Raw genomic sequence first — 26,330 nt, forward strand, 5'->3', positions numbered from 1 at the left:
AAGAACAACCAATTAATATTGAATTATAGTAAATTCGTAACTTTTCCCATCCTATCATTACATTATTTATTTCTGGTTCTCAGGGCGGAGGGAACGGACGGCCTTGCCGGCACGCCAGATCTCGAGATCCCGGATCTCCTGCATCTCCTTCTCGTACTTCTCACGGTAGTCCTTCTGCGAGTTGTAGTCGAGCGAGCGCTGGGTCTCGGTACCGTCCTGGACACGGTCGTAGAGCTCGTTGAAGAGAGGCTTGAGGTTGTCACGGAAGCGGCTAGACCAGTCGATAGCACCGCGGCGGGCGGTGGTCGAGCAGGCGGCGTACATCCAGTCCATACCGTTACCACCAATCAAGGGGTACAGCGACTGGGTGGCCTCCTCGACGGTCTCGTTAAAGGCCTCGGAGGGAGAGTGACCACGCTCACGGAGAACCTCGTACTGAGCGAGGAACATACCGTGGATACCACCCATCAGGCATCCACGCTCACCGTAGAGGTCGGAGTAGACCTCCTTCTGGAAGGTGGTCTCGTAGAGGTAGCCGGAACCGACGGCAACACCCATGGCGATGGCCTTCTCCTTGGCCTGGCCGGTGACGTCCTGGAAGACAGCGATGGAGGAGTTGATACCACGGCCCTCACGGAAGAGAGTGCGGACGGTACGGCCGGAACCCTTGGGGGCGACGAGGATGACATCGACATCCTCGGGGACATCGACCTTGGTGAGGTCCTTGAAGACGGGGGAGAAACCGTGGGAGAAGTAAAGGGTCTTGCCCTTGGTGATCTTGGGCTTAAGAGCGGGCCAGGTCTCACTCTGGGCGGCGTCGGAGAGCAGGTTCATGACAACGGTACCCTTCTCGACGGCAGTGTCGACATCGAACAGATTCTTGCCGGGAACCCAGCCATCCTGGACGGCCTCCTTCCACGAAGCACCGTCCTTCCGCACACCAACAATGACATTGAGACCCTGGTCACGCAGGTTCAGACCCTGACCGTGACCCTGAGAGCCATAACCGATCAGAGCAAGAGTGTCGTTCTTGAAGAATTCCTGGAGCTTCTCGCGGGGCCAGTCCTCACGCTCGTAGACGGTCTCGGTCGAGTCGGCAAAGGTAATGGACTTGAGACCACGGATGGGCTGCTGGTTAATGGCCATGCGAGGGACGGCAGCAGCAGCAGCCTTAGCGAGAGCGGGACGAGGGAGGGCGGAGGAGAGGACGGAGCGAGGGGCAGCCACACGGGCGCAGCGGAGGGCACGGGGAAGACCACGAGAAGCCATTGTGAGGGTTGTAGAGTGAGAGGGGAGAGTTGAAGTAGAGAGGAGAGTTCAATTGAGTGAGAGAAGAAAGAAAAAAAGTGAAAAGAGGATTAGGTTGGGCCTTTTCTTATACGCGGGCTGCCCGTCACTGGGGTTGCACGTGACCGGAGTTGGGCTGCTGCTCCCCGGCCGATGTCGGAGAGGCATTGTGATTGGCCAGTCTTCGGGGAGAGTTAAGTCTAGAATTGTGTTCGTTTATGAAGGAGTGTAAGTAATTATGCTATTAAATGTAGCATTGTACAAAGGCACCGAGGCACGAGTATATAAAGTAGTCTTTGTACGGAGAGTAGCGCAGTATTGTATCAAATGTGGTCATGACGCTGTCACCGTTGCTGGCCGTTGTTCATGCCTTGTTTCTCAGGCAGAAATACGGGACATTGTTCCACCACTTTTCTCTACACGACCACCACAACTCCAGCTAATTTCTAAGACAATGCGACGATGAACTTCTTCGCTGCTTTTGGCGGTGCCCCTACCGTCCAGACCCGAAAAGCCCTCCTCCTACTCGACTTCCAAAACGACTTTGTTCGTCCCTCTGGGGCTTTATATGTCCCCAACACCGCCGAATTTCTCGATACTCTGCCTCATCTCGCCAGTGCCTTTCGTTCTACGGGAAGCGTATTTTGGATACAATCGTACTATGAGACTCGTTGCGAGCTGGTCGACGCGAATGAGCAGGGCCTGGTGGTGCTAGGTCGCGGGGAAGACCACAGCAAAAAGAAGAGTCATACAGGCAACGAACAGAATGACGAAGAAGCCTTTCTATCCGCGGAATCTTCTCGATGCGGCGATTCTCACAGTCCGGGGGGACAACTGCCTGCGCCGATTGTAGCTGCCTTTGACTCACAGCATGACATTCTGACCACCAAATCCGACTATTCTGCTTTGCGCAACGACCGACTTGTTCTGACTCTTCGCTCCCAACTCATCACAGAAATCTACATCTGCGGTTCTTTGTCCAACGTATCCGTCTACGCGACTGTTCTCGACGCTGCTAGCTTGGGTTTTTCTGTTACTTTAGTTGAAGACTGTTTGGGCTTTCGCAGTTTCGAGCGACACGAAGAAGCAATGAGGCGCATGGCTGATATCTTTGGTGCAAACGGCATAACATCTAGGGAACTCATGCAAGAACTCGACTGGCAGAAAACGGATCGCATTGCCGAAAAGGGAGATTCCAAGCCACGACCGGCTAGATCTACAGGCATAGAAGATGTTCTGGATAACTTTGATTTTCGGGCTACGGATGGCCATGAGCCTGATGGTGTGAACGACGAGGAGGATGAGAAACCGGGCCTCAAGATCGCCCGCGCTAAGGATCGTTATGGTCCACCCCGAGAACATGCGGATAAGAAGGTACGCCCAAGAGTGCGCCGGGTTAGACGGCCAGATGAGAAGCCAGAGACCAGTTCACGATCTGATGCTCGACGTGTGCGCAGATCGAAGCAATCCCAGGACCTCCGCGGACCAGGCGATGTGATCGGAGAGGGCGATTCTCGCATTGTCCATGACTTGGACTTGCCGTCAGATGCGTTTGAAAAAATTCGACGCGAGGTGGCATGGCAGAAAATGTACCATATGTCAGGCCAGGTCCCACGACTGGTAGCTGTCCAGGGAAGGGCACAGGTTGATGGGTCGATTCCGATCTACCGTCATCCAGCCGACGAATCACCACCTTTGCATCCATTTACGGAGATGGTCGATCGGATTCGTGCCATTGTTGAGCAGATTCTGGGCCACCCACTGAATCACGTCCTGATCCAGCTGTACCGAGATGGCCAGGATCGCATCTCAGAGCACTCTGACAAGACGCTGGACATTGCCCGTGATTCGTACATCTGTAATGTCAGCTTGGGTGCTCAGCGTGTCATGGTCCTTCGCACGAAGACTGCCGAAGAAGATTCGACCAAGCAGTCGCAGCGCATTCCTCTGCCACACGAGTCTCTGTTCATTCTGGGCCAAAAAACAAATATGCGCTGGCTACACGGCATTCGTCCGGATAAGCGTCCTGAGTCGGAGAAGTCCACTGAAGAGCGGGCATACGGCGGCGAACGTATCTCATTAACGTTCCGACACATCGGGACGTTCCTAAACCCAACGGGCGATACCATCTGGGGCCAGGGCGCTGTGTCTAAGGAACAAGGCCAAGCAAGACCAGTAATACACGGTGACGTAGCCGAGACGGAGCGACTGATCCGCGCTTTCGGCCAGGAGAATCATGCTACCGGGTTCGACTGGGACGGTTTTTATGGCAGTGGATTTGATGTGGTCAACTTTGTCACCGCATCGACTGCGCAAGTGATCCCAGGACATGATCCGGTAGCGAATCTTCGAGTCCGACTGTGTTTGAGCGAGAGCAGTCTACGTTATGATGTGGTGACTACTGAACAAGCATCTATCAAGCCAAGTGACAAGCGGCCAGTCTACATCGGAATGGATGACACCATTATCGCTGGTGATGTTGAGATCATGAATTACTTCGTGCAGCAGGCTCATCTTGAAGCGCTGCGTCCAGGAATAGAACGATTGCAAGGAGGGGCTCATCTGCGCGAGATTGAAAAACTGTTGACGAGCTGGCGACAGCACCGTGATCCTACAGATTCACTCGACGCTTTGCGGCCATGGGAAATGGCACTGGATGGCAAACACTATCTGGGAGGAAGTATTTTCACCGTCGACGACTGCTCCCTCTGGCCCGTCCTGTGGGAAATCGTACAAACTAGAAGCAAATTACCCGGCCGGTTCTCCAATCTGCGTCACTACTATAACCGAGTGGAGAAGCGCGGGCTGGTCAAGGCGGTTCTGGAAGAGTAATTGCTTTCGGGAATTTATGCATGACTGACGAGGGACGAGATACGATGATATGACTGTTTCGATCTTGTTGTATTGCGACATTTGTGCAGAAGTTTTATTACTCCATATGCGGGTCTCTTTCCTAATAGACAAAGCCATTACAGACACTCTCCATCAAAGTCCGTCGTGCTCAACACATCCTTCAACGAAACACCACTGCACACCACACCCTTCAAGAACGCCTCAGCAACGACCTCCGCCCCCTCCACACTCGTATGCGTATGGTCATTAGGAAAGAACTCATTAACCGTATTCTCCCCGAGCGACTCAAAGATACTAGCCACATACGCCCCGTGATCAACATACTCCACGCCAGCAGTATCAGCAGCCAACTTGGCATACTCGACGAACCGCGTTCCCTCGTACACAAACTCCCCTGTCTCCCACGGGTTATTCGGCGTCTGGCTCGATATCACCACGGTAGCGCCCTTGTCCTGGAATAGCTTCGCTGCGTTCTCTAGGTACGCTGGGAACGTGAGGACTGTTTCGGATTGTCCGTCGTACTCGGTTTGACAGGTCTCGTCTCCTGTACCGCCGCAGTCGGTGCGGCCGTTGTCAGAGCTGGACAACGAGCCGCCGTCGTTGTGCCCGAATTCGATCACCACGTAGTCGCCGGATTGGAGGGAGGATGCGATTTCTTCGAAGTGGCCTTCGCGCGTGTAGGAGCGGGCGCTGCGGCCGCCGATGGCTTTGTTGGAGACTGTGCCAGATATGGAGGACGAGATGTATTCGCCCCAGCCTGTTGTCTGTTAGCTATGGATGTTTGTGTTTAGATGTATGTGTAGAGGCGTACCGTCGGTCCCTGACCCGCCTCCCCCGGCGGCCATGGTTGAGTCGCCGGCGAGGTAGATGGTTGCCCCTAGGGTTGAGGGGAGGAGAGAGAGAAAGAACGCAGTAGACTTCATTTTCAGACGATGAATTCAGAAAGAATGATACGGGTACAGAAAAGTGAAGGGCACATGCAGGTACCCCTCTTTATACTTCTATACTCTATACTTCGCAGTCAGCATTAGCAGCGGTTAAAAGGCTATACACCGGCCTATTCTCTATACTATGCAATATACAGCATGCATGCATACTCCTCACGCACAGACATCAGCGTAGGATCGTCTGTCTCGAAACACTGACAAGCGGGCTCGGGTTAGCGGAGTTTCAGAATTGTGTGTCAGGGTAGGTGAGACGTCGGTGGGTCGCTGGCTACTGTCACTGACCCGGTGACAAGAGTCTATTGAGTTTATTTGAAATTGGATATATATTGATGAGATCTGGGACGGATCCCACGTGCCGAGATTCACATAGACTGTTCTATTCTTATGTACAAGATGCTGTTAGTGGACGGGCTGGTGTGCTATACTCTGTGAGGAAAGAGCCTAATAAACTAGAATCAGAGAGATCACAACTTCTCAAACGTTGGCGTCCGTTTCTGGATTCCTGACAGTAGTGCTGAAGATACATCTTTGGTCTGTAGAGCAGCGCTGTTCCAGACTGATGTATACCGCAGGCCTAGATCGGTCAGTAACCGAACATGTCGTAACGAAGGTAAAGGAAACGTACCATCCTGCACCGAATGGTCCCTCGACCAATTCAATATCTCCTTCGTCCCCTGCACCGCAACTGGACTCTTACTAGCCATCAACGTTGCCAAGTCCACCGCCCCCCGAACAGCATCCTGCTTCGAATCATACACGGAACTGACAAACCCCACACGCAGCGCCTCATCCGCTCCAAAAATTCGCGCCGACAATGCAACTTCCTTCACCCATCCAAAGTTTCCAACAACCTTGGGCAACCGGCTCAGCGTTCCGATATCCGCCGCAATGCCGATATCAACCTCCTTAACCGCGAATCGTGCATCGCGTGCGCATACCCGCACATCCGCTGCAGTAGAGAGGTCGATGGCTAGGCCCAACGAGAATCCATGCATAGCCACGATAACAGGTTTCTCGCAGCGCTCAACCGCGCTGATGCAGTCCTGAAATGGAGAGATGTGGCGGCGTAGAGCGGCGGCTTTGCGGGCGGGATCGTTGTCTGCGTCCTTGTCCATTAAGAAGCCCTCGGACGCGGCTTTGACGTCTAGCCCGGCTGTGAATGCTTTGTCACCGGCGCCGCTGAGGACGATGGCGCGGACAGAGGGGTCTTGCGAGAGGTTGGCGAAGACTTGGGATAGTTCGATCCACATGCTGCAATCGTCAACATACTGTTATGTCAGACGGATAGGGGGACACACGCTTCGAAAAAGGCATTCATCTTGTCGGCCCGGTTGATCTCGACGTGGGCGACATATTGCTGGGGGAAGGTGATGTTGTAGTACTTGTAAGAGTAGTCTGCCATGTTGGAATTATTGATTGTAGCACTTAGTGTTGTAACAGTATGAACGAGATTGAGTATATAACAGCGTCTTAAGAACAAATGTATGCAAATCTAAGATTGTTGTCTACAACGAAGCGATGCTGTTTAAGTCGATGGTCGGTCTCATGTGCCTCGGCTCGGCTAGGACCTACTGCCCGAGGTGTCTAAATACATACCTCAGGTGTCAATAATGTGCATAAAATGAATCGAGCATAAGATTGAGCATAATATTAATCTACGATAAACATCGACTACAGACTGCTTCGACACCTGGGTGACTGTGAATTACTAGGAGCGGTATAGCGTCCCCTTGCCGCTTGGCACCGCTCCATTTTCCTGTCCATCAAGTCCCCAGGGACCCCAAAACCTGGCATTAAATAGCAACAACTACCACTGCTTTCAGTCTGGTATTTGGTACCATGTCTGGTGCGGATTCTAGTTCTGATCTCAGTCATTTTGATTGATCGAGATTGAAAAATCCGGAAAGAGAGAAGGGTTGGGTCTGCTTAGAGAGGAAAATAAAACGAACATTTGGATTCAGTACTTGGGGGTTTATATCACCCTTTTCCTGGGAGAAACCCCACGATAAAAGCACTTTCTGATAAAGTATAGGGAACATTGGATGCAGATGCTGGATGGTTGCGCTTAGCCTGTTTAATGTCACGAAAAGGAACACCAAAGGCCACGAAGTTCTGTGGCCTTTCCGCCATCACCCCGAGCTACTCTGTACTCTCCAGTGGATGATTGTTGACTCTGCCGTCAAGCGGTCATATTAGATTTAGTCTATGATACAAGACTCAATTATAGACAACGGATTAAGTTTGCACAAACTCAAAGAACAAAGACGCAATGCTATACACACTGTACAGGTTCAAACAGTAACTCTTTAGCAACCCTTGCACTCCTTAACCCAGAGGTTAACCACACGCTGGGTGCTAGAGTGGCCGTCAACCCAGTTGATGGTGCGCTCCGGGTTGTCGCCGTAGCCCTCGATGCCGAAGTAGTTCTTGCCGTCGTGGGTGAAGTAGCCGTCCTTGTCGGTACCGAAGCCGTCGAGGCTGGCACCCTCGGGGGTAGCGCCCGAGTGAGGAAGGGTCAGAGCGACAGGGGCGACCTGGCCGTCGACGACGTACAGGGTCTGGAAGCCGGTGGGGGTCTGGTCCTTGGAGGTGAAGCTGACGCCGGTGGTCTCGTTGGAGCCACGGACTATGTGTTGTTAGTGACAGATCATACTGGGACGGGAGGGATGTGCGGAAACATACGGATGAGGATCTCGTGCGAGGCGGGGTCAGCGCCGATGAGGAGCTTCTCTGGAGTTTTGTTAGTTTTCTGGAATTCGACGATCGACGATCATGGAAGGCTTACGGCCATCCGTCAGAACGGTCTTGCCGCCATCAGCGACGAGGGTGAAGGCCTCGGGGAGAGCGGCAGTAAAAGCCGTGAAGAGAGTGGCAGCAGCAGCGATGGTGAACTTCATTGTGATGGTTGTGAATTGAAGCTGTCTGACGACAAAGGAGTAGATGTAATTGAGAATTGAGAGCTGGTTGTTGCTGTTGTTCTCCTGCTGGTGAAAGACACTTTATATACTTTTGCCGGACTGATATCAAGGTCCAACAAGGCTTCCGAAGCTTCCCCGATCCAAGACATGCCCCACGGAACTCAACCGGCGTGCTATATCTCTATGTGGAAGCATCTCCGGCTAGCTCCTGGGCTTTCCGTGGGCCTGATTGGAACAGTTTCTGCTGCAAAGCCTCTTCCGGCCAGTATTCGATGTAAGTACCGGGGAAATGATTCATACGAGGTTTTTTATAGCAACTGCAGGTGGCATGATATCATTCACCTGTTAGGGCGCGATGTTCACAAGAGCAGTACTCGGTACTCCGTACTTGTGATCGAGTACTCCGTATCGATCGCGGAATAGGAGTCGATCATCTGCCTGAGGCAATAACGCCTCCGCTATTCAATAGTGCCGTCAATGCTTCGATAATTCCACTTCCATGGAGTCTCAAATCTTCGCCTTACACCGTTACTTTTTCTCCGACAACTGATTATTCAATGGAGCACAATTCTGTCCGGTCCCGGCGCACACATCACAAATCACGACTGGGTTGCCGCAACTGCAAGAAACGCCGTATCAAGGTGAGTCCCTGCCTGCATAGGCGCATGGGAGGATGTAGTTGTGGCTGACGGTGGCGACTGCGGATCTAGTGCGATGAGAAGAAACCGGCCTGCTCCAATTGCCAGCACCATGGCATCTCCTGTGACTTTACTGCGTCCCTCCCAGCCTCACCTTCTCCGGCCACCTCCGATCCCGATGAGCCACAACGGCGCCCTGCCTCGAAATTTCGGTTCAGAGCGTCGCGATACCAGTCCCATTTGAGTCGCACTAGTATGCCCGTTAGTGAGACATCCACGGCCTCGACCGGGGTTCAGTGTGACGATCCTTCTATTCGCCCGGATGGCCTGTCGCTGCCCGACCTCCAGTTATTCCACCATTTTGTCACCGCGACTTACCGCACCGTTGCTGAGGATACTCACGGCTGGGAACTGTGGCAGGTCCATGTTCCCCAGTGGAGCATGACTTATTCGTCCATCCTGCACCTCCTTTTGGCTTTCTCGGCTCTTCATCGTGGCCATCAACAACCGGCGTCGGCTCCGGAACTGCGCAATCGGTATATCGCGCAGGCGGATCAGCATTTCACTTTTGGTGTCAGCACTGTTACCTCGATTCTCTCCCAGTTCGAATTGACGCCGGAGAATGCGCAGCCCATCTACATCGCTGCTATCCTTATCTGCTTTGTCTACTTTGCACGCGGGCCGCTACCGGGGGAATACCTTGTGTTCAGTGACGCCGGTCAGGCAGAATGGCTGGTCCTTCTGCGCGGCGTCCGGCTCATTGTCTCAACGCGGCGTCAACATATTTTCAAGGGAGTCATGGTGCCGCCCAATGCGGATCAGGAGATGATGAAACAGCGCTATATCAGCGCGGAATGGCTGGAGATCTGGCAAGGTGACCAGCGGCAGCTTCTAGAGGTCCGACAGCTGGTGCGCCAGAGGAGTGCTGATTTTGTCCAGGGTGACATGTGCGTTTCTCTTGTTGACAGCCTGATGCAGACATTTGAGGATGTGTACGTGAAGATGAGTGCGCATCGGGAAAGAGTCGGTCTGATGCAGATTATTGTCGGCTGGCTGTATCGCCTCCCTGAAGCGTATATTAGTCTCTTGCAAGAGAAACAGCCTCCTGCGTTGGTGCTACTTGCACATTGGAGTATTTTACTTCACTACATGAGGCCCGTCTGGTATATGCGCGGCTGGGACTGCCATGTCATCGACGGGGTCCAGCGCTCCCTGCCGTGGGAATGGAAGGAATGGGCTTCGTGGCCTTTGAGGCGGATCCAGTCATTAGAAAATCCTGGATAGTATACATTGACTGGGATTTGGATGTTGTTTCACTTTTATTTCGCTATAAACAAGAACGGCTAAATACATGAACAGAAGCAATGGTTAAGCACGAATTACACACGCGTCCCTGCATACTGCGTCAAAGGGACATCGCTCGCGTGCTGATCCGCCATCAGCATCTCCCCCTTCTGTGCGTTCCGTGCTCTCTTGATCAATAGTCCCGGATGGTACACCATCAGGATGACCACAGAAATGAGCATTGGAACCGCATCGAAGACATAGATAAACGCCTCCTTGGTGTTCAACGGGGATTCCTTGTCGGACCCGAACTGGATCAACCGGATCAAGTTGCGCAGCATAATCGCAAAACACGAGATATACAACGCCAACATGTACCGCTTCCAGTTCAGATTGGGATTGTGAAGCAATACAGACGTGGGATCCCGATTGCATCGCCGATGAAACACGGCTGCGATTAACACGAAGAAGCAGAACACGATCAGCGAGAAGATCAACCCTGCCAGTGTAGCTTTCTTGCCAATGTCCATGACGTGCGCATCTCCAGTGACTTGCACGCCTGCGCCGGCTATCTGTGTGATGAATGTGATGATATCGTTGAGGACGAAGATCGGGGTGAGCCATTTAGGCCGGATGCTCGCGTGGTGCTCGGCGTCGAAGGAACGGATGACTCGCCCGAGGAACATGTAGATGGTCGCTGCGATGAGGGGAGGCGCGCACATGATGAGCATTTCCTGCAGAGCCCAGGGGCCTATATTGGTTCGAGATTCGTGGGACCAGGCGCGGCCGTAGTAGCCGAATGTTTCGCCTTGCCTTTATGTCAGTTGGTTGTCGAAGACGATGACTTCTCAAGCAACTCACATATACCCCCTAGCACCATGGGAATAAAGTATGCTGCTTTATAGGGAATCATGAGCACAAAGTGTGCAACCGTGGAGAGGCCGAACAGCGCCATAAAGGCATATCCAGCTTCTCGAGACGGGTAGTATGGATAGAATTCTACCCACGGGTCCGACCCGTTTACTCCTGGATGGAATGTGAAGTCCATTGTAGTTGAATAGAAGATAAAATAGGATAACTCTGCTGAATCTAGGGATCTATAACAGCGTGCGTTGTTCTGCCTTTTAACTACATCGTAGAAGGTGAGGGAAAATGAGGGCGCGTATACTCCTTTACCCGAATAGGCAATTTCGAAAACGAATACGCGTGGGTCGTGCGCAAAAAAAGCGATCCAAGGATGATCATTCGAATTTTCGTCTGATGCTTGTTGATGGACTAATAATAGGCATTGCTTCGAATAGACGATACTAAGGCCTACAGGCAGAAATAAGAGATTTTATAGTTGAGTTTCTATTAGCAATGTGAGTGCCGTCCGGGGCCACTCCGAAATAGCTTATATATATCTACGTGGGAATGATGCTTATCACCTACGAATATAAGAAAGCCGTGGAATTAATAAAGCAATTGATAAAGCAATGAATTGCAATAACTAGTATTATACATGATTAGGATTGATTATGTTGAAACGTAGACATTGAAAACAGCAAATAGAAAACAACAGAAATAAGTCAAGCAAGCGCATGCAATAAGTAAGTCGTCAAGCGTAACTCGTAAGTACTCGTAGTACCCTCGAAATAGGAAGATCCTTCGTTTACTGGATGGTGATCTTCTTCGTTCCCGAGACAACGTCCTTGGGCACCACCACCGAGAGGATACCGTTCTTCAAGCTAGCCCGGACATTGTTCTGATCGACACGGCCGGGAAATGAGAAAGCGCGGTGGAATTGGCCGATGGAGCGCTCGCTCACCCAGTAGCGGTGCTTGTTGTTCTTGGCCTTGGTGACGGACTGGCCTCCAGTTTTGGCAACATCGCTGGTCTCGTTCTGGCCTTCCTGGCCTGTTTGGTCCTGAGGAGCGTCGTCGGCGTTGGTCTCTTGGGTTTCACGCTCGGAGCGGCCCTTGATCACCAGAGTCTGGTGGTCGGAGAATTCGATGTCGACGTTCTCCTGAGAGATGCCGGGCAATTCGCCGTCGAGGTAGTAGGCGTCGTCGCTCTCACGGAAGTCGAAGCGAGGGGAGAACGAGCGAATGGAGGAGAATTGACTGCGGTTGGTGCGCTGGAGGTCACGGTTGTCCAAGAGACTGAACAACGGAGCGAAGTCTGCGGCAGGAGACACGTGGAAAAGAGACATTTTTGTGTTCAAAGAGGTTTCTCTTTTGAGCGGTATAGATTGATGTTGTTGATGGTAGGGTTGGTTCAAGAGAGATTTGGATTGTTTGTTCTTGTAGATGCTTGATCTGAATCTGATGGTCAACTAGGAACGGTGCTGAGCATCCTTATATACTTGAGACGCTCCATTCCAGAGCCTGCCATGATGCCAAACGTGACTTAAGATCGTAGCATCTGTATAGCACTCGAAAGCACTAGAAATATCATGTTAGGGCTCGAACTGTCGGCACCGGTCCTGCTGGGTGCTGCTCGTCACTGCTGGACATTTCTCGGCGTTTCGATGAATATCACGTGATTTCAAATCTGGGCAATGACGTCATTAAATATGATTATGGCTATTCCGCTCGTAGTCTTGTCAGCATCGCCCGTAAACTCTGCTTATTCCCCAGAGCCCGAGAGATCGCATTATGAGGATAGACTCATCCAGAAACCTCTTGTGGCCTGGTGAAAAGGAGACAATGTTGCCAATCCCCGGCAGCTTGACGCGACCCCATCCCGACTCAACCCTCCGCAAATTGAACGCCGAAGGCAAGAAAGTCTTTTACACCGGCGCCATGGGAGATCTTGTTCCCGTTGTCAAGGGATAGCTGCGTGTCTCACTCCGCTAAGTCAATGCCAGCTAGCCTCTCCACCGCGACTATCTCCCATACCCGCGAGTACGCTAGCGGCGATGTGCAGCCGGTAAAGGAAAACGAGAAGTATGCGGTGGACGTGGAGGTGCGGCACACTAACATCATGCTTAAGCCGAATGAGTCCCGGTTCTAGAGATTGTAGGTCATGATACACAAGGCGTGGGCAAGTTCTCCCACGAACACCCTGAGGCCATGACCACAGCGTCTTTGATAACCCCAACAACGTTGAAGTGAGCCAGGAGGCCAGCTGACTCTTGCCCCTATCATTCTGCCCCGTTAGGTCGGCAGACGTTGCTCGTTTTTCGTCACGGAAACATTATGACATACAGCGTAGATACATTGAATATCCATATCAACCGAAGTACGTATTGTTCCGAAAAGACGCTAGCCTGGCTGCTCCGCAATAGTAGCTGAACTTCCCCACTGATATGGTTTTGTTGCGCTCCGTCTGGTCTCTCCATGGCCCTCAAGCTGTATTGCGACCGAGCCCCGCGGTGGTGGGAAAAGGAGGGTGCTTTCGCATTCTTCGAGACGATACAGAGTAGTTCTTCCGTAGATAATGTGTCCCGTTTCGAGTGGAAATGTCGACCAGAGATAGGGGCGTAGCAGGATAACAGAGGAAGGCAACGCACTTCTCGTGATTATTCGGATTCCGATTCGTCGGGCTGCATAAGCTTGTCGTCCAGGTCCTACAATCCAATCAGCTAGGAACCCAGCGCGTTGTTCTTCCTCTCGTACCTTGCCCAGCCTGATCTTCAGATTTTGCAATTGACTCTCCTTAATGACCAGATGGCGGTCATCGTCCAGGTCCTCCACTATGTAGTCATGTCGTTCTTCGTCGTATTTGAGGATAATCGCTTTCACGGAAGGATCGCATTCAATCAGAACTCCTGGTCGCGTTAGGTTAGCAGGAGCAGACTGGAGACGTGATAGTTATCTTACCTCGAACTGCGCGTGGCATTTTGTCTGAGCAGTGACAGTGTTCAAAAGCGAAGGATACAAACGGTCAAGAGCTCGAAAAGTCTTGGCCGGCGGATTCCCGTGATAGCCAAGACTTCCAAGGCATCAAGGCACTGATTTCCCTGGGGAGGGCTCATGAATATAGTCCTAACACCAAACACAAACAAACACCTAAGGGCTGCATTTCACAGGAGCAGCAATAGGCCTTGTAAATGCATGCAAAGCGTACGACTAGAGAATGATTTCCGAGGTCGTCAGCATGTGATTTGCCTCGGTCCAAAATACTCAGGCACCTAGGCAGAAACCCCCTTCTCTATCGTCACTCTGTCTCCTCAGCTAACCATCTCTCACGCAGCATACCTTCTACGTTATGCTCTTAGAGCCATCCACGATTGCTATAATGCTTTGGCGTTCTTCGTCACATCCTAACGGTTAGGGTACAACAAACAAAGACATGCGCCCACGCATTAGCTTGAGAACTTACCTGGCTCTATAGTACGCCTAGAATCTACTACTTACGGAGATCTGGCAGCAGAGAAGTCTCGCTTGCTTGGCTATAGCTGATATGGAAATTTCACTGACGCTTTCCTGATCCTAGTATTGCCCCGTTGAATACTGTGAAGGTGCCGAAATACGATGCTTCAGAAGACGATGATTGCACTGCAAAATGATATATTACATGTCTGAACTAGTGAGGATATCAATGTCTATGGAAAGAAAAAGGTTCGCAGGCGCTTTGCTAATAAAACAGAAAAACAATGGCACATCAGGATCGCAAGAACAGCGGCAACTTTTTATGCGGCACTCGAAATAATCACATCCGCTGCCTTCTCACTGAGAATGTAGATGGGCAGAGCGATGTAGTACCCGGGGATCTTAGGGAAGACGGAAGCGTCCACCACTCTCAGACCCTCGACACCACGGACACGGAAATCAGAGTCGAGCACGGCGTTGTCATCATCGTCTGATCCGATAGGAGTCGTGCAGCAAGCATGGTGACCCCAGGCCTCCTTCTTGGCGAAGTCCTTCAATTCTGCGTCGGTGGAAACGTTCTTGCCAGGCCAGACTTCATCAAAGTCGCCGTCCAACGGGACCAAGGAGTCGAAGATATTCCGCGAGAACTTCATTCCTTCGATGACAGCCTGCAGGTCCTTCTCATCGGCGTCGTCCTCGGTCGAACCGGCATCGAAAGAGTTGAAGTTGATAACCGGAGTGTCCCTGGGGTCCTTGGACCGAAGCTCCACAGTACCGGCGGTGTTGCGGGCTCGTGCCTTGAGGGTGATCCAGGCCCAGTGGTTGGACTCCTTCAATGCGTTATACGAGTATCCGGGGTAGTATCCCTTGAAGTAAGCGGGTGCACCGGAAACCAGAAGGTCCGGGTCACCGTCGCTAGTCGAGGAGTTCCGGGTGACAGCAATTGCAATACCGTTGGTGGTGTAGGTGCCCTTGAGAAGCGCTCCATTGTTCTGCCACTGCTCCATGCATGGGTCAGGCGTAGTGGCAAGGAAGGTGCACTTTTCTGTCAATGTGAAATTGGTCGGCGACTCGCCAATAACGCTTATCTCGTAACGGTCTTGCAAGTTCTTGCCAACGCCGGGAAGGTTGACAAGAGTGTCGATACCGAGTTTTTCCAACTCCTGCTTGGGTCCAACACCGCTCAGCTTTAGCAACTGGGGAGTGTTGAAGGCACCGGCAGCGAGAATAACTTCACGAGCAGCATTGACACTTCCAGAAGAAGAGGCAGTCGCGTTATCGGACCGAGGGTCTGCCCTGTAAAGGCTTTGACCCTTGAGGTAGTCAACACCAGTGGCCTTGGGCTTGCTACCAGAGGTATCGAAACGGAGGTTGGTGACAAGGGTGTTCATTTGAACGTCAAGGTGGTACTTGCGCGAACCGTCCGAGTTAGTGGCCTTTTGGGTGTCCACGATGAAATCCCGAGGACCAGTACGCCTGTAATCGGGGACGTCGACGGCGAGGGGAACTTGGTACGGTCCGGTTTCTTGGTCACGGCCCTTTGCGTCGGTATTGAGGTCTCGAAGGAGAACTTCACCGAGACCAGTTACGGTGGTGAGGAGCTTTCCGATGAGAGACTTTCCAGCAGCCGTGGCTGCGGCGATGACTAGAGACAGCAGCTTCTGATCCTCGACAACGAGCGTCAATTGTGTTAAACTGGTGGTGAGCCAGCCATCGTAACCGTGCCCAGACAGGCTGCTGGGGAGGTAGCGGTTGCGCTCGAGCTTCTCGAAGTATTTACGCATCACATCCGGAGCCCAGGTGTCGTTACCGGTGATCGAAGCGAGGTCCTCCCAGTCCTTTTCGTACGGGTATATAGTACTAGTCGCGAGCCGTTAGTACCAGCCTTACACATCGCTATCGGTTAAAAGGTTTACACTTACATCATGGCATTGTGAGCCGAGCATCCTCCCAGAGTGCCAGCACGCGGGTACAGGATTCCCAGAGGATCAGAATTGGCGGGCGGGTTGGGACCGACGTGAAGCTCGCCCGATGGGGTCTTGTAGGTCATCTTAGTATCCTCCTCCTGGCGACTCAAGTCCTGGTAGTGGTTGACAAAATAGTCCCATTTTGTTCCCTCGTATTCGGTGGACTGCAGCTGCATGGCAGGGGCCTGGATCACAGGTGCATCGAATTGGTCATCTCCGGCATCGAGGAGCAGCACCTTGTGACCAGCAATTGCGAGTCTTGATGCCAATGGACCACCTCCAGGACCTGAGCCAACCACGACATAATCGTATTCAACATCTGTTCCACTGGTCGTCTGGGTGGTGTTGGAGCGCTTGTGCAGCCATTCGTGGTGCGATCCATGGGCCCTACGGAAACGGTCAGTTATGCTGTGACGGCGAATAATGCTGCATTCCAAGTCACTCACGAAGCCAGGACCGCAGAAAGAAGGGAAAGAAAACTGAAGCCTCTGATTACAAGCATTTTATCAATGAATGCAACACCCTATGCCTCAGCACGAAGGGTAGAAATAAAAGGAAAGAGTGACTTGAAGTGAGCGTTTGTTGAAAGACAAGATGACCAACTTGAGGGACCTTTGAATATAAAACCGGGAAAACTAAATCCTCGGCTTCACTATGCTGTGGTTGCAATTTACACGCCAGGAGTACGGAGTGAGGACTCAACGGCGATCCATATGTGCTGGTTTCCGAGAATAGTGCTAACTGTTGACTTAGTCTAACGGCCTTCACTGACAGGTGGGCTAGTCCGACGGAGCGATCCAAAACCAGAATCCAGCCCAATAAACTACGTGACCCCGGAAATGAATCATCGTGCATAGAGCGGGCCCGACTCCTGGGTTGAGCACCCTTCAGGAGACATCGTCGAACTTGGTCGAGCTGCCCTCATTGCTTTCTAGGTCCAATTCGGGTTTTCGGCATGCCTTAGCGTGTGGAATATTCCATTCATGGCATTTCGTACGGAAATACGTTCTAGCCACTTGATGGCGCGTTCTACCCGGACGGCCTCGCAAAAGTCCTGTACGTCCGTTTTCTTTCATCCGTTGATCCTGTGAACTATGGAATCATATCGAGTATAGAGCACATCCCTTACTGATTAATCCATTACCAGGCATCCGTTTAACACTGTGCACGCAGGAGGGAGGCGTTGCGCTCGTTCCCTACTGCTAATCTCCCCATAATAGCTCATGTTGTTATCACACTAAACCTTTTTGCCGGCGATCCCACTACGAACCCCAATTGATATATTAATACGGACTGCCGGGATACGAGACCCGGTCTAGCGCTGAACTATGAGCAATACATGCAGACTACGGGCTAGAGTACTCTATCCCGTGTACTGGTATTCTGCATATGCAGGGATGCTTACGTTTTGGGAAGCTGATTTTCCTGATTGTCTGGGATGATAGTCGGGACCCTTGTGATGCACAAATGCCGTCTCACCAGAATTATTCCGGAATACTGTTCCAGAGACTGTTTCTTCCTTGCTTCTACAGAACCCTTTTACCAAAACGCTCAGGGCCACAGTGCAATTCGAATTAATAATCTAGGAAAACACAAGGCCGCTACGAGTCAGTCCTTTGTGCACCATAGCGCAGCCTTCCCAGCCGACCTTTTACCGACAGTTTGCTTTTGCGGAAGAAATCCGGTACTAGCCCTAACTGGGCTTGAATAACGTGACGTTCCTAGCGTCCCACTCCACCCACCGCTGGAAACTAATGAGCACCGCTTCGGTCGTATCCCGGTCTCCACTAACTCGTGTGCCCCATAATCACCCCACACCCCACCGCAACGGCTCTACGGAGCTTTGATAGGGTTTTTTTCCCCCCCTTATTTCTGCTCTTATTAAGGGACTCGGGACTTTCTTCAGCGGAAAGGGGAAGATACCTTCCCGTTAGTCTAGGGAGAAACTCACCTGTCATGGAGCTACGCTAAGACCCACTCAACGGCTGTCAGACGGCAACTAGTTCCGGTGAGCAACTACTACTGAACGGGTATGCCGTGTGCAGGCTGCCGCTACTATCCGTTTTGATGATACCTGAAAAGGTTAAGAAGAAACAAGACCAATACGGTTGATATTGGAATATTGCAAGACTGCCAAGAGTATACCAGAAAAAAGAGACCACCCAAAAGACCGTTAACGACATAAATTTTCCCAAGGATGAAATCATAAGGAATTAATAGCAACTAAACCATGAAATAGAGAAAACGAAAGAAAGAGTTATTCAAAAAGAGCGAATCAAGTGAGCAAGGATATCACGGATTAAACAACCAAAAGCAAACGACATTAGAATCCATCATGCTTGCGAATGTGCATGTGCCAGATGGGCCTGACTGGAATTGTCCATGTCGACAAGCGGAACGAAATGATCTTCGTCGCCGCCCTTGACCCTGGGAGTGAGCTTGCCTTCCAGTCGCGATCCGGCACCAGATCGTGACATCGAATAGGTGTTGTTAGTACCTTTGGAGGCACCTTTGGTTGTGTCTCCGAAGGCAGCGGGAAAGACACGACGCAGTAGCGAGCGAATGGCTGGGAGACAGGCGCAGATCACGCCAACATGGCACTCGATTGTACTCCAGTATCCGATTTCGACGTAGTCCCCTATACGGGTCAGCTCGATCCACCCTGATTTCACTTGATTAAGATGATTGAAGACTCACATGTGACGTTTTGTGTCGTGGCGAACTTGATGAGCGATTCCAACCGCAGGATACTGACCAGGGTGACGCTATTTTGGTCAGTAAAGGGCATTCCCTCTCGTCTGAACGGGCTGACATACAAAATTCCCAGACTGAACATGCACAGAACACCTAGCTTCTTCCGCAGTGACAAGTTCAGGTGGTACAATTCCCGGAGCGGCAAAGCCATGACGATGAGATCAAGAACCATGTTGGCGATAGCGGCCGCCCATCCTTGGGCGTTGATATTGTTGCATTTGAAGTTGTGCTCGCCATCCCAACGCAGATATGCGCCATTAATCGGGTCACACTGGAAGACCGAAATTAAAACGAACGAGACCAGGTAGCCAACGCAGAGCGCCATAACGACATAGGTTATTATCCGGATCTCTTTTTTGGGGAAGACACGTAGGTAGAAACAGAGGATGGATATCTTGGTCATCGGAAGGATACTCAGGTAGAGGACCTCATCGATCATGTATATCTGATGCTGGTCAGTCTCAAACGGGAAGAGAACATGTTGATCTTACTAACATAGAGAATGTGAGTGATGTTCTTGAAGGGAAGCGTCCACATATCCTTTCCAAGACCTGTATCGGCCACTGCAATCATTGGTCAGTCTCGCAGCCTTTTCACCAGGGAAATTTGTCGAATACATACGGACCACCGAGAACGCGGACAATGGAATCACCATTAACTGCAAAACAATCAGTGTTGGAAAAGAAGCTTACAGTGGGATCGAGGCTCCATACCATTGTAAACGCCATTGTCGCATCATCCCATCCGAATTGGCCACCAAGGCAACGGAATCTTGCAATGATCCGGAGAATAAAAGCGATCACGGATAGTACACATCCAACGACACCAGCAATAGACACAGTTTTTGTTCGGTCCCGAATAGGAGCGTCGCATGCTGTTTTGGTCACATTTTTCGTAGCTGAATTGTTAGTGGTAGGTTCCGGATATTACGGCGAGTAATTGGTGAGCTCACTGAGAGATTGCTTGATTGTGCAGCTCATCAACACGCATGCCTCGACATTCGTGTTCAATTCGGTATTTGTGCATATACAGGTTTGGTCGGTCAAGCCACAAGTCGATTGCTCTATTCCTGCCACCAGGCATTTCAGCTATGAAAAGATCAGCTTGATTGACTCGACCGCATTTGATTCCGTTATCATACCGCGCATGAAGGCAGAGCAGTGGCCAGTTCCTCAATACTGCTGGCCGCTGCCATGGCAGAGAAAAGCACTGAGACCAGTGCTAAGATCCAGGTCAATCTCATAATGAGCTGCCCTCCGGTGCCGTGATATCAAAAAGAAGGGGAAAACGAGCGACTATGGTTGAATTAAAGAGACATGGGAAAAGAAACCCATGAGGAGATACCGATCACTTTTATCTACAACCTTGAAATATCCTGCAGATGAGATGTATCACTCCCGATTAGACTAAGCCCGTTCCAAGACCAACAGTCTGCATTGGCGCACAACGAACGAGGGGTGATCAGCAACTCGTTGACATTTTTACACACACTCAACGGCAGACACACGCACCGCTACGGGGCGGATTCTGAGTGGGAATCTGGAAGCTCTTCCGGATGGTGCACATGTATATCCAAGGTGATTATAGCCAAGATGCATTGCAACTCCTTTTTCCATTTTGGCTTTTCCCAAAATATTGCTCACTCCCATGACCAATCGTATGTGTGCCGGCCGGCAAACTTGGTATTGTTCTCCTCTGCACATACCAGAAAAGACGGTCCATGCTTCACGCTATCTGCATATTATGGCGGGCCAACGGAAATGATTACTCAAAACACAAGCTTTGCAGTTTCCCACGAACCGTGCAGGCTGGCTTACCGGAGATTGCGCCTTGCCCGGACCAGAGGTATACCGAGTGTTTTCCACCAGCGTTCTATTGGATTTACGGCGCTACTTTAGTTCATCAGATATGAGTTTGCCTGAATGCTACTGGAAATAGAAAGGGGGAACATACAGCAGCGGGAACATGTAATTTCGAGCTGTCATCAATGTCTTGGCCGTTAGCAGTGCTAGGGAGGCGATAACGATCTACACAGTACAGCATGCCCGTTACCCCAGACCTATATTTTCTCTGCCAGACCGGAAAGCTCACGCTATGACGACTACAGAATATAGAGCACAATGATTTTCAATTTAAAGTGGCAAAGCTGTTGATCGATTGATTAATCTTTTGCCAAAAATACTGTGCAGCTATGCATACTCAATCCTGGGAAATGAAGGTATGAACACGTAATATGAGTTACCAGTTTGACGGATTGATATGTGATAATTCATTTGGAGAGTATTAATATACGCAAATAAGCAGACCAGGAGGACATCGATGCTGTCGACAAATAGCGCTCCACCAACGCTCTATCGGGAACGCTCCCAGCAACCAGATTGAATATATGCGGTGCATGGTCCAGGTTTACGAGGTTAGTCATGCATTAGGAGACAAAGAGTATTCTCGATCGGGCTCGACAGCCATGAATGAGGCGGATGTTCATTTTAACGTGCGCCAGAGAATTTTCCGCCAGCCCCGTCATACTAAATTAGTCCAGTGGAGCGGCTCGAGACGGCGCGGTGGATCGCCACGAGCCTGACATTAGATGTGGATCAACGCCGAGTCAGGTTAGTCCGGATCAACAAGTCAGGACGTTTTGGGAGTTGTTGACGACCGTGTGGTGGATTTTCTGCTTTCCTGTTTGGGATATTTGAAGAACGTACAAACTCGCCCTGTGCACGGAGTTATTTCCATCAAATCCGGCTGGTCAGCCCCCTACGGAGGGCTATCGGGATGCGTCGCCTTTGTACAACTGCCGAATCTGCTGAGATTGGTAATCTCACTGAAGAATCAGGGATTCTGCAATATACAGGGTCATTTTGTTTGAACAACATTCTAGAACACTCCGGTCCGACGCACCGGATGCTGAAAGCCCATATAACGCACGCATTGCTGGGTACAATTTGCTTTCTCTTCTCGAGAGAGCTGTGCTTACAATGGCTAACGATACGGGTATCATAGTAGAGTATGCCGTCGTGGCCATAGAAGACCGGCCATTATCTAGTAACTCGGGCCGCTATAACTAGTGATACGGCTAATGACTCTCCGGAATAGTGGCCCGTTCCAATTCCCAATGCCCGAGTGACAAGTCAAAAATGGGCCTTTAATAAGCAGAGATTGTAGATCTCCAGTCCCCCGATCAAAATACTCCTGATGCTGATGTATTCTTGAAAAGCGTGGCCTCCGCTTTTATGTCTTCCTGTGCTGTCCGTTCATGACGTTCTCTACTGTTCTGTCGACATTCGCTCCTTTTTGATATTCACTCACCAGTCGTTCCTTTGATTAGTTTTCTTTCTTTCTTTTTTTTATAGTCATTCGTTTTTCCAATTATGAGGGCGTGGAAATCGGCATTGCCCTTGGCCCTTTTGGGTATGGGCGCTTCCATCGTCGATGCTATGCCCACCGCGGACAATCTGCACAAGCTGATGAATGGAGCGGGCCAGATCCCTAAGAACTGTCCTTATTCCGATGTCCAAGGTGGAAGCGTCAAGAGTAGCTTGAACAAGCGTCTCCTGGTGAATTCATTGAAAGCTCCCGTTGATGGTATGTATAGCTTTCCGCAAGTGGTAGTGACATACTCATGGAACAGTCAACGGTGACCACGCTTTCCAAGCGCCTAACTTTGATGATGGCGACCAGCGTGGGCCTTGCCCTGGGCTCAACGCGCTGGCTAACCATGGTTATATCCCTCGTAACGGTGTTGTATCTGTAGGTAGCTCATGTCTGGCGCGATAATGTTGGTACTGACGGTCATAGTTTGCTGAAGTGATCCCGGCCATTAACAAAGGTGAGCTGCACGGATTTAGATTTGCGATGGAACTTTCTGACGGTGGTAGTGTATGGTATGGGCGTCGATCTTGCTACGGTCCTGGCCGTGATGGGCACTGTTTGGGGAGGCAACCCGCTCTCGTTGAACCCCAGCTTCTCGATTGGTGGAAAGGACGACCGGGTCAACAACCTGTTGGATAATCTTGGTGGCCTGCTAGGTGTGTTATATTCTCTGCAATATATCATTCATATAGCGATCCTAACAATGCAATAGGCGATCCGCAGGGTATCATCGGCACGCACAACTTTGTCGAATCCGACTCGTCCTTGACGCGTGACGACCTGTATATGACCGGAAACAACTACGCTCTCAACATGACCAAGTTCGAAGAATTCTACGCAATGTCCACGGATGGCACGTTTGACATGGACTTGATGGCCGAGCGGGCCAAGATCCGGATGGACCAGACCAAGGCGACCAATCCCAACTTTTATTATGGACCGGTGACAGGACTTCTCGCGCGTAATGCTGGATACATGTTTGTGGGACGCATTTTCCGGAATCACTCTGAGGAGCACCCGGAAGGAGTTTTGAGTAAGTTGGATCTGCTCTAAGTATATGGTTTTTTTTTTTTTTTTTTTTTTTTTTTTTTTTTTTTTTTTTTTTTTTTTTTTTTTTTTTTATGACTGACAACCGGCACAGCCAAGGATATCGTCAAAAGCTTCTTCGCAGTTCAGGAAGAAGAAGGAAATTTCACCTACAACGAGGGTTGGGAAAGGATTCCCGACAACTGGTACAAGACTCCCGTGGACTATGGATTGGTGCAGCTCAACCTCGATACGGTGGGCTTTGTCACTAAGTATCCCGAGCTGGGCAGGTAGGTGTCGTATCTAGCTCTAAGCATTGGATGCAGTCAATAACGATCCCATAGTATCGGAGGCAACACCGGAACCGTCAACAGCTTCACTGGCGTCGATCTCTCTGACCTGACTGGAGGCGTCCTCAACCTGTCGACTCTCTTGGAGAAAAACAATCTGATTTGCTTCGTTTTTGAGGTCCTCAAGTTTGCCAGTCCCAATGCCCTCTCCGGCCTGTACAAGACTCTGTCCGTGCCGCTCGAGATGGTCACCAAAGCTATCGCAGCCCCATTGTTGAACATGACGTGCCCGGCCTTCGATGACCTAAAGATGGGCGGACAGGATTTCTTCTCCGGCATCCAGAGCCAATACCCTGGCGCAAACCGGACCGGTGGTGGACTGTAGACTCGTACAGCAGACAAGATATGAGCTACTATATCGCCATAGCTAATCGAGCTCTGTATGAATACATTTTGCCCGCTGTTTAATTCCAGATATGATTATACATGAATACCAATCCGCTATACAGCGGCGAGTCACATGAGTTGAGGCTCGTATTCTCAGCTCTTCTTATTGCACCCTCACTTTCAGTCCCAGCAAGGATAGGATATGTAGACCCACCTGCTGCCTGATATTCACGTGATATAAGAGCCTTGTTAATTTTAGAGAATCTCTGTATCCTGAATTTCTTTCTTTCATCATTACTCATCCGGTATTCTCTATATCAACGCCCACAGAACCAAAAACCACAATGAACCAGTCTCTGCAGCTCGCCATTAATCACGGACTGCCTCAAGCGGAGAAAGGCGCAAAGGAAACGGAGCATTTACTGCTGGTTTCCCTTACGGACCTTGAAGAAGCCGACGAAGCGAACCTTATCCAACATTTCCAGCGCTCGCTGCACGGCAAAAACGTCAGCATTCGCTCATGGAAACCGTCTACCAAAGTGCTGCAAGCAATTGCGCACCAAGGTCAATGTCGAGATAGCCAGGCCAACATTTACGCGATAGCGATTCTGGCTCATCGCGCAGGGTGGACGAGACTGATCGTTGCGGACGACCTGACGAAGCGCCAGCTCAGGGGAACTTGTCGAGTGGGTGAAAGCTCTTGGACTTCTGTAGTTATGGTTGCTATCCGACAATCTGCCGAGCAGCAAGACTACGAGATTCGCGTGGTTGCCAAACGCACAACTGGAGAAGATAAGGAAAACGCGGAGTTGGTGGCGACGCTGCAAATATTTGAACCGCAAGAAGTGAATGGGCGTAACAACGAGATATTTACGAACGACGGCTTGGTGCTTCATGACACGAATCGAAGTGTGTTTGCCGGTGATACAGCAGCGAGGTTGGGATGGGAGGAATGCTCGAATAGCGGCTCAAGGACGGGAGATGCCTCATGGGTAACGAATCACGGAGCGCAACCGATTGCGTTGCCGTCATGGGTGTACCACGACAACCGCCATCTGAACATCTTCCTGATGTTCCCAACAGCAGAGGAGGAGCTTGAAAGTATTAAATCAACACTGCAGAGCGCCGCGCGGAAGTGTCACCAAGAATACGGCGGCCAAGACCAGGAGATGGCCATTCAATTGATTCCATGGGAGTATCATCGTGTGGAGTCTCGACGCGGATTCTTCAATCTGTGGGATGGGTATCAGCAGCAGATTCTGGCCAACGACTATACGCCAAGAATTTACTTCCTGTTGAAACCCATTAAGAATACCGAGCGTGTCCTTATCGGATCTCTGAGCTATGACATGCTAAAACCAGCCATTGTGTTGTGGATATCTCTGGAGCAGGTAATCATAAAAGAGCAGCGCTGGGGATTATCCGCCAAAGAATGTCTAGATCGTCCAAAGCCGTCCATCCCAGAGAGCCAGGAGCCAGGAGCCATTGAGCTCATGTATCCACCAGAACAACCATTCTATGTGAACAATCCGCCCTGGCTCCCTGCCGAGGACCGTATCTACTGGGTGCCAGTATTTTACCTCACTAATAACCTGACCAAGGATCAGGACCAGGCAGTTCGCGCTGAGCTCCACACGATGAATGAGATTGACCTCGAACAATGGGAAGAGAAACACTGCTGTTATGTTCCCTGGAAAGACGGCCAGCGAGATGGAACATTGGAAGACATGTGGGATATTTTCTGGGATGTTTACACGTATAAAAGAGGACGCGCGACGTCAATTACCTCACCTTTCCCTATATTCTTTATTGACCAACAATCTGGAAATGACCTGACAGTCATCGCGGTGGACTCTGACACTCTCTACACCAGAAAGTCAAACACTGCTGCGGCAGAGATCCTCAAGAATACACCGGCCCGAAACGTCAGAGGATTCTTTCACGGCCGACTCAGCGGCCGGGACGCACATATAGCACATGCAAACTTGAGCATCGCAAATATGGGATTTGACGAATTTACTGAGCCAAACCAGTTTCCGAGACCGGGTTGGCCAGGGCACGGGATACTGGAAGACGATGAGTGAGGTCGACTATGTAGATTGACGTGATACGATGGGACATGTGCAATAAGATATGACTGCAATTCTCCCCGGCCTCATACAATGAAAATCAACGGCAATGTAGATCTTGCGTAGCCATAGCCGTCTTCAGTGTAACTTTGAGCCCTCGAGTTGCGCTTTGTGCAAGACTCAGCCGAGAGTCAGGTTCTGATCGAAACATGCGAAACATGCGAATCCCCTGGCGAACACATC

General features: G+C 50.8%; 12 protein-coding genes across 12 annotated transcripts; 4 read left to right on the forward strand and 8 right to left on the reverse strand.

Moving 5' to 3' along the window:
• Window positions 1-2: 2 nt before the first annotated feature.
• On the reverse strand, window positions 3-1,347 carry EURHEDRAFT_417091 (Ketol-acid reductoisomerase). Its single transcript, XM_040783118.1, has one exon. It carries the CDS (start codon window positions 1,267-1,269, stop codon window positions 67-69), a length of 1,203 nt encoding a protein of 400 aa, XP_040634478.1. The 5' UTR covers window positions 1,270-1,347; the 3' UTR covers window positions 3-66.
• Window positions 1,348-1,749: 402 nt separating this feature from the next.
• On the forward strand, window positions 1,750-4,119 carry EURHEDRAFT_518892 (isochorismatase family protein family; the record flags this gene model as incomplete). Its single annotated transcript, XM_040786729.1, has 1 exon — window positions 1,750-4,119. The coding sequence occupies one exon, from the start codon at window positions 1,750-1,752 to the stop codon at window positions 4,117-4,119; it is 2,370 nt and encodes a 789-aa protein (XP_040634479.1).
• Window positions 4,091-5,161, reverse strand: EURHEDRAFT_417093 (rhamnogalacturonan acetylesterase RgaE). The gene is made up of 2 exons (XM_040783119.1): window positions 4,952-5,161; window positions 4,091-4,897 (listed from the first exon to the last, which is right to left on the reverse strand). The coding sequence occupies exons 1-2, from the start codon at window positions 5,061-5,063 to the stop codon at window positions 4,257-4,259; spliced, it is 753 nt and encodes a 250-aa protein (XP_040634480.1). The 5' UTR covers window positions 5,064-5,161; the 3' UTR covers window positions 4,091-4,256.
• A 390-nt stretch (window positions 5,162-5,551) lies between these two features.
• On the reverse strand, window positions 5,552-6,489 carry EURHEDRAFT_406606 (enoyl-CoA hydratase/isomerase family protein; the record flags this gene model as incomplete). Its single annotated transcript, XM_040780471.1, has 3 exons — window positions 5,552-5,661; window positions 5,713-6,338; window positions 6,386-6,489. 3 exons carry the CDS (start codon window positions 6,487-6,489, stop codon window positions 5,552-5,554), a joined length of 840 nt encoding a protein of 279 aa, XP_040634481.1.
• Window positions 6,490-7,393: 904 nt separating this feature from the next.
• Window positions 7,394-7,984, reverse strand: EURHEDRAFT_381663 (uncharacterized protein; the record flags this gene model as incomplete). Its single annotated transcript, XM_040779436.1, has 3 exons — window positions 7,394-7,713; window positions 7,770-7,817; window positions 7,873-7,984. The coding sequence occupies 3 exons, from the start codon at window positions 7,982-7,984 to the stop codon at window positions 7,394-7,396; spliced, it is 480 nt and encodes a 159-aa protein (XP_040634482.1).
• Window positions 7,985-8,562: 578 nt separating this feature from the next.
• On the forward strand, window positions 8,563-9,927 carry EURHEDRAFT_466396 (Zn(II)2Cys6 transcription factor domain-containing protein; the record flags this gene model as incomplete). The annotated part of the gene is made up of 2 exons (XM_040785094.1): window positions 8,563-8,646; window positions 8,716-9,927. 2 exons carry the CDS (start codon window positions 8,563-8,565, stop codon window positions 9,925-9,927), a joined length of 1,296 nt encoding a protein of 431 aa, XP_040634483.1.
• Window positions 9,928-10,022: 95 nt separating this feature from the next.
• On the reverse strand, window positions 10,023-10,975 carry EURHEDRAFT_466452 (RTA1 domain-containing protein; the record flags this gene model as incomplete). The annotated part of the gene is made up of 2 exons (XM_040785098.1): window positions 10,023-10,740; window positions 10,767-10,975. The coding sequence occupies 2 exons, from the start codon at window positions 10,973-10,975 to the stop codon at window positions 10,023-10,025; spliced, it is 927 nt and encodes a 308-aa protein (XP_040634484.1).
• A 603-nt stretch (window positions 10,976-11,578) lies between these two features.
• On the reverse strand, window positions 11,579-12,118 carry EURHEDRAFT_466342 (Hsp20/alpha crystallin family protein; the record flags this gene model as incomplete). Its single annotated transcript, XM_040785087.1, has 1 exon — window positions 11,579-12,118. One exon carries the CDS (start codon window positions 12,116-12,118, stop codon window positions 11,579-11,581), a length of 540 nt encoding a protein of 179 aa, XP_040634485.1.
• A 1,311-nt stretch (window positions 12,119-13,429) lies between these two features.
• Window positions 13,430-13,749, reverse strand: tfb5 (TFIIH complex subunit TFB5; the record flags this gene model as incomplete). The annotated part of the gene is made up of 3 exons (XM_040779437.1): window positions 13,430-13,477; window positions 13,527-13,678; window positions 13,731-13,749. 3 exons carry the CDS (start codon window positions 13,747-13,749, stop codon window positions 13,430-13,432), a joined length of 219 nt encoding a protein of 72 aa, XP_040634486.1.
• A 793-nt stretch (window positions 13,750-14,542) lies between these two features.
• EURHEDRAFT_466353 (FAD/NAD(P)-binding domain-containing protein) lies at window positions 14,543-20,186 on the reverse strand (the record flags this gene model as incomplete). The annotated part of the gene is made up of 10 exons (XM_040785090.1): window positions 14,543-16,082; window positions 16,145-16,516; window positions 18,665-18,827; window positions 18,887-18,954; window positions 19,006-19,388; window positions 19,439-19,506; window positions 19,565-19,601; window positions 19,657-19,841; window positions 19,896-20,031; window positions 20,085-20,186. The coding sequence occupies 10 exons, from the start codon at window positions 20,184-20,186 to the stop codon at window positions 14,543-14,545; spliced, it is 3,054 nt and encodes a 1,017-aa protein (XP_040634487.1).
• Window positions 20,187-21,492: 1,306 nt separating this feature from the next.
• Window positions 21,493-24,089, forward strand: EURHEDRAFT_526771 (peroxidase family protein). The gene is made up of 8 exons (XM_040786999.1): window positions 21,493-21,945; window positions 22,297-22,528; window positions 22,575-22,693; window positions 22,742-22,772; window positions 22,822-22,971; window positions 23,028-23,348; window positions 23,457-23,631; window positions 23,686-24,089. The coding sequence occupies exons 1-8, from the start codon at window positions 21,922-21,924 to the stop codon at window positions 24,014-24,016; spliced, it is 1,383 nt and encodes a 460-aa protein (XP_040634488.1). The 5' UTR covers window positions 21,493-21,921; the 3' UTR covers window positions 24,017-24,089.
• Window positions 24,090-24,282: 193 nt separating this feature from the next.
• EURHEDRAFT_417104 (uncharacterized protein) lies at window positions 24,283-26,192 on the forward strand. Its single transcript, XM_040783120.1, has one exon. It carries the CDS (start codon window positions 24,363-24,365, stop codon window positions 26,100-26,102), a length of 1,740 nt encoding a protein of 579 aa, XP_040634489.1. The 5' UTR covers window positions 24,283-24,362; the 3' UTR covers window positions 26,103-26,192.
• Window positions 26,193-26,330: the final 138 nt, after the last annotated feature.

This window comes from Aspergillus ruber (assembly GCF_000600275.1).
Source record: "Aspergillus ruber CBS 135680 unplaced genomic scaffold scaffold00043, whole genome shotgun sequence".
Classification (NCBI taxonomy): domain Eukaryota; kingdom Fungi; phylum Ascomycota; class Eurotiomycetes; order Eurotiales; family Aspergillaceae; genus Aspergillus; species Aspergillus ruber.

Excerpts from the sequence above, each read along its gene's own strand:
- EURHEDRAFT_417091 (XM_040783118.1), bottom strand. The coding sequence starts at position 1,269 with ATGGCTTCTCGTGGTCTTCCCCGTGCCCTCCGCTGCGCCCGTGTGGCT.
- EURHEDRAFT_417093 (XM_040783119.1), bottom strand. The coding sequence starts at position 5,063 with ATGAAGTCTACTGCGTTCTTTCTCTCTCTCCTCCCCTCAACCCTAGGG. Across the intron at positions 4,898-4,951 it reads AGGCGGGTCAGGGACCGACG|GCTGGGGCGAATACATCTCG; the intron begins GTACGCCTCTAC and ends AACAGACAACAG.
- EURHEDRAFT_526771 (XM_040786999.1), top strand. The coding sequence starts at position 21,922 with ATGGCTAACGATACGGGTATCATA. Across the intron at positions 22,529-22,574 it reads ATTGAAAGCTCCCGTTGATG|TCAACGGTGACCACGCTTTC; the intron begins GTATGTATAGCT and ends CTCATGGAACAG. Across the intron at positions 23,632-23,685 it reads AAGTATCCCGAGCTGGGCAG|TATCGGAGGCAACACCGGAA; the intron begins GTAGGTGTCGTA and ends ACGATCCCATAG.
- EURHEDRAFT_417104 (XM_040783120.1), top strand. The coding sequence starts at position 24,363 with ATGAACCAGTCTCTGCAGCTCGCCATTAATCACGGACTGCCTCAAGCG.